This window comes from Cyprinodon variegatus, unplaced genomic scaffold, assembly GCF_000732505.1.
Source record: "Cyprinodon variegatus isolate N-32 unplaced genomic scaffold, C_variegatus-1.0 Scaffold587, whole genome shotgun sequence".
Lineage (NCBI taxonomy): Eukaryota > Metazoa > Chordata > Actinopteri > Cyprinodontiformes > Cyprinodontidae > Cyprinodon > Cyprinodon variegatus.
The window spans coordinates 79,500-82,718 of NW_015151040.1; the positions used below are offsets into that span (position 1 = coordinate 79,500).

Genomic DNA, 3,219 nt, shown 5'->3' on the forward strand with positions numbered 1-3,219 from the left:
TCATCCCAGGTTTGACTAATATAATTGCTGTGCTTCCAAAGAAACTATAAAAAAAATAATTTTTATAATTTCTTCTAAAAACAGAATAAAGGTTTCAAAAACTACAAATGATGTTTTAAGGAATCTCCGATCAGTGTAGAATGCTCTGGTTTAACTCTGACCAGTCTAAACATGGAAGATCTTGAACAAGAAAAGTTCCTTTTTATCAAGAATCCTGAAAAGAGACATCAAAATGTCCCACCAGATGAAATCAGCGCCATAAGAATATGAATCAGTTTACCAAATCCTGGTGTAAAGAAGTAATTTATTGCAAGTCGTACAAAGTGGCCACCACCAGGAGAAAACCTGGCTTTAATAATGCCTCATGGTTTAAGGCCTATTTACACCCACCTAATTTTAACTAATCCTTGCCAAATATAGAAGAAAATAACTAAGGAACTGTAAGCCCAAATTACATGTGTGATACATCATTTGAAAGCTAACACCTTCTAGTTTATGAAAATATAAATGGAAATAGTGTGACTAAAATTAAGCCCAAACTGCAGAAGATAAAACATGACTAAAAGTTGTCTTGTTCTTCCAAAAAATAAGACCTTCCTTGAATAGCAGTAACAAATACGTGTTTGACAATAGGCATGTTTCATTGTATTACATTTATTCTGCATTATGTCAACCACAGCTGTGGAAAATCTCTGATCTCTAGGTACAACAGTTCCAGAGCTATGAGACTTTTAACCTCTAGAGTCACCAGCGTCTCCAAACCTCTCCAAATGTGCCAAATTAATCCAAAGTATGCTTTTTCCTTTAGACAACAATGTTACCCCATAAATCACACTGAAGCATTTTGATGGCTACAAAGTTTTTTTGAAAGAAATATTTTTCAATTTTCCATCTAATTTTCTAACAGCATGATCCAGTCACTAGTCTGCCTGAGTGCCGTTTATGCCTTGCAATATCTCTGGGCTGCACAATTCAAATAAGCCATTCTTACCCTTGTTTTAAAGGTAATTTAATTAGCTCTAGTGCCAAACATTGCCTGTAGACTTAAGCAATAGCAACCAGACTTTATGAGAAATAATATGAGGGGAAGCATGCGTAAAGAAGGCGACTAAGAGGGAGCGCTTGTTACATTTCGAGGGCTGCCCCGGCATCAAATCTAAAAAAATAATTGACAGGGACACTTGATTTGAAGGCTGAAAGGTGATAACAACAAACATACCAAAAATCGACCAAGAAATGTTTTTGAGAAGCTATGGTAATTAGCAAAACGGTTAGCATCAACTATAAGGATCTAACTTTTCTAAAGGAAAAAAGCTGATTTTATGTGTCGATTTTCTCATCATGAAATGTTTTTATTACTAATATACTGGTTTGGTTTGTATTGGTGGACTTTAACGGAAAAATTGAATATAAACAATCTACGATTAGATTTATAATACGGCCTCAGGATCGCTTCAAAGGTAGAATGAACAAGGTTTGCTTTAAAAATTCTGATTTAACATGCTGCTATATCTTTCTTCATTGTGCTTTGGTGCTCATGGTGTCCATAAAATGAACTTGGCAGTTGAATTGTGGAGAATCTAAGCTTTCTGAAGATGTATAACATGTTTATAATGGTAAAAGTTTAATCAGTGTTATTTTCAAGCACAATGCTGCATTTAATATACAAAACAGGTCGCCGGCGACCAGGTTGATGCTATTAATGTTTTAAAGAGTAAATACTCTGAAAGGAACCACACTGTTCATTCTGGAGCTTCATCTGCAGGAGAGGATTGTCATTTGCTTAATTTCAGCTTTGAGCTGAAACTGAATGCTGTCAACATAGATAATTTCATGATTGAAATGCTGCAAGGATCAGACTTTCATTGTTTTTGTGTCCTTGGGCCAGACTTTTTTACCTAAATTGCCTACCGATAGTGGTCAGAAGGCCCATTGGCGCCACGTACGGCAGCCTCGCTTCTGTCAGTGAGTCTCAGGGCAGCTGTGGCTACGATCTAGCTCGCCACCATCAGTGCGTGTGTGTGAATAGGTGAATGAAAAGCGCTTGGTCATGTCCTCTGACTTGAAAAAGGGCTATATAAGTACATGCAATTTACAATTTACATTTACTTTCATCAAAGTTAAACTGCTGTGGAAAGGATCCACGCCTGTGCAGAACAGAATTAAGGAAGAGAAACAATGAATGTGAAAAATATCGTCTATTCTACACTGAACCCGATTGATTCTGAGAAAGTTTCACTCTAATGTAAAACTGGAGCTTTTTTAAAAGAAAAGACGTCAAACATTAAACCCACGGCCAGATTTAGCTAACAATATTGTCACGGTGTCATTTGAGTTGATGTGTTACTTTTGATATCGTAAAATCTTCCAACAGTTTTTTTGCATAGATTTTTAAATGTGAAAAAAATTCTATTTTTTTTTTAAAAGGCAGCTGCAGCATTTCTTAGAACAGAAGGCTTTTATTAGCCTAGTATACTAAATAAAATAACAGATGAATGTCACAGTGCCTCTATATCTCAACCTGTTAATTTAAGACAAAGAAAAATTTAAGAAACAAAAAAAATTAACAGTCCAAGTTACAGTAATGCACAGCTGAATTTCAAGGTGATGGCACTGTGTCTCCTCTATCACAAGTCCTTAGACAAAGTAAATCATAATTACTATATTTTTATAGTACGAAACATGGTTTATAGAGTAAAAAACAAATATAAGAACATGTTTGCAGTCTATGTCTGAATCAGAGTTCTCTGGTACCATGTTTTTCACAGGATTTTGAGTCACAATGAAAGCTGTTCCTGGTCCTCATCATCACAGCAGCTGATTGACCCGTCTGTCCCAAAGTACCGGTCCCCGAAGTCTCCTGTAAGCACACAACAATAAACTCATGGCAGCCAGAGTTACTGATAATGTCAACAAAGAGAGGTATTCAATGAATAACAGGATATCAGAAGAGGCAGAGCACAGAGGCAATTTAAAATAAATAGATATACTAATGATTTGGATTGCTCTAAATTAAAAGAGACTACCAAAGCAAAGGTCTTTATGATGTTCTAACATAGTACTAATCTTGAAAAAATATCCTGGTTTTACTTAATGAGTTGATATTCATGAAATACAAACAGCATTATGTTAAAAAAGAAAAATCAACAGGCAGGGCTCCTTTAATTTCCTTAATCAGACCACTTTTTGCAACTGGGAATAGTTAAAATTAATTAATTT

General features: G+C 35.4%; 1 protein-coding gene across 1 annotated transcript in view; it reads right to left on the reverse strand.

The window, feature by feature from the left end:
* Positions 1 to 1,960: 1,960 nt before the first annotated feature.
* LOC107095945 (uridine-cytidine kinase-like 1) overlaps positions 1,961 to 3,219 on the reverse strand; it is an 18,066-nt gene continuing 16,807 nt past the window's right edge. Inside the window, exon 15 of the mRNA XM_015392337.1 lies at positions 1,961 to 2,860. Coding sequence (XP_015247823.1) covers positions 2,778 to 2,860 — 83 coding nt within the window. The 3' untranslated portion in view covers positions 1,961 to 2,777. The remainder of the gene's footprint in view (positions 2,861 to 3,219) is intronic.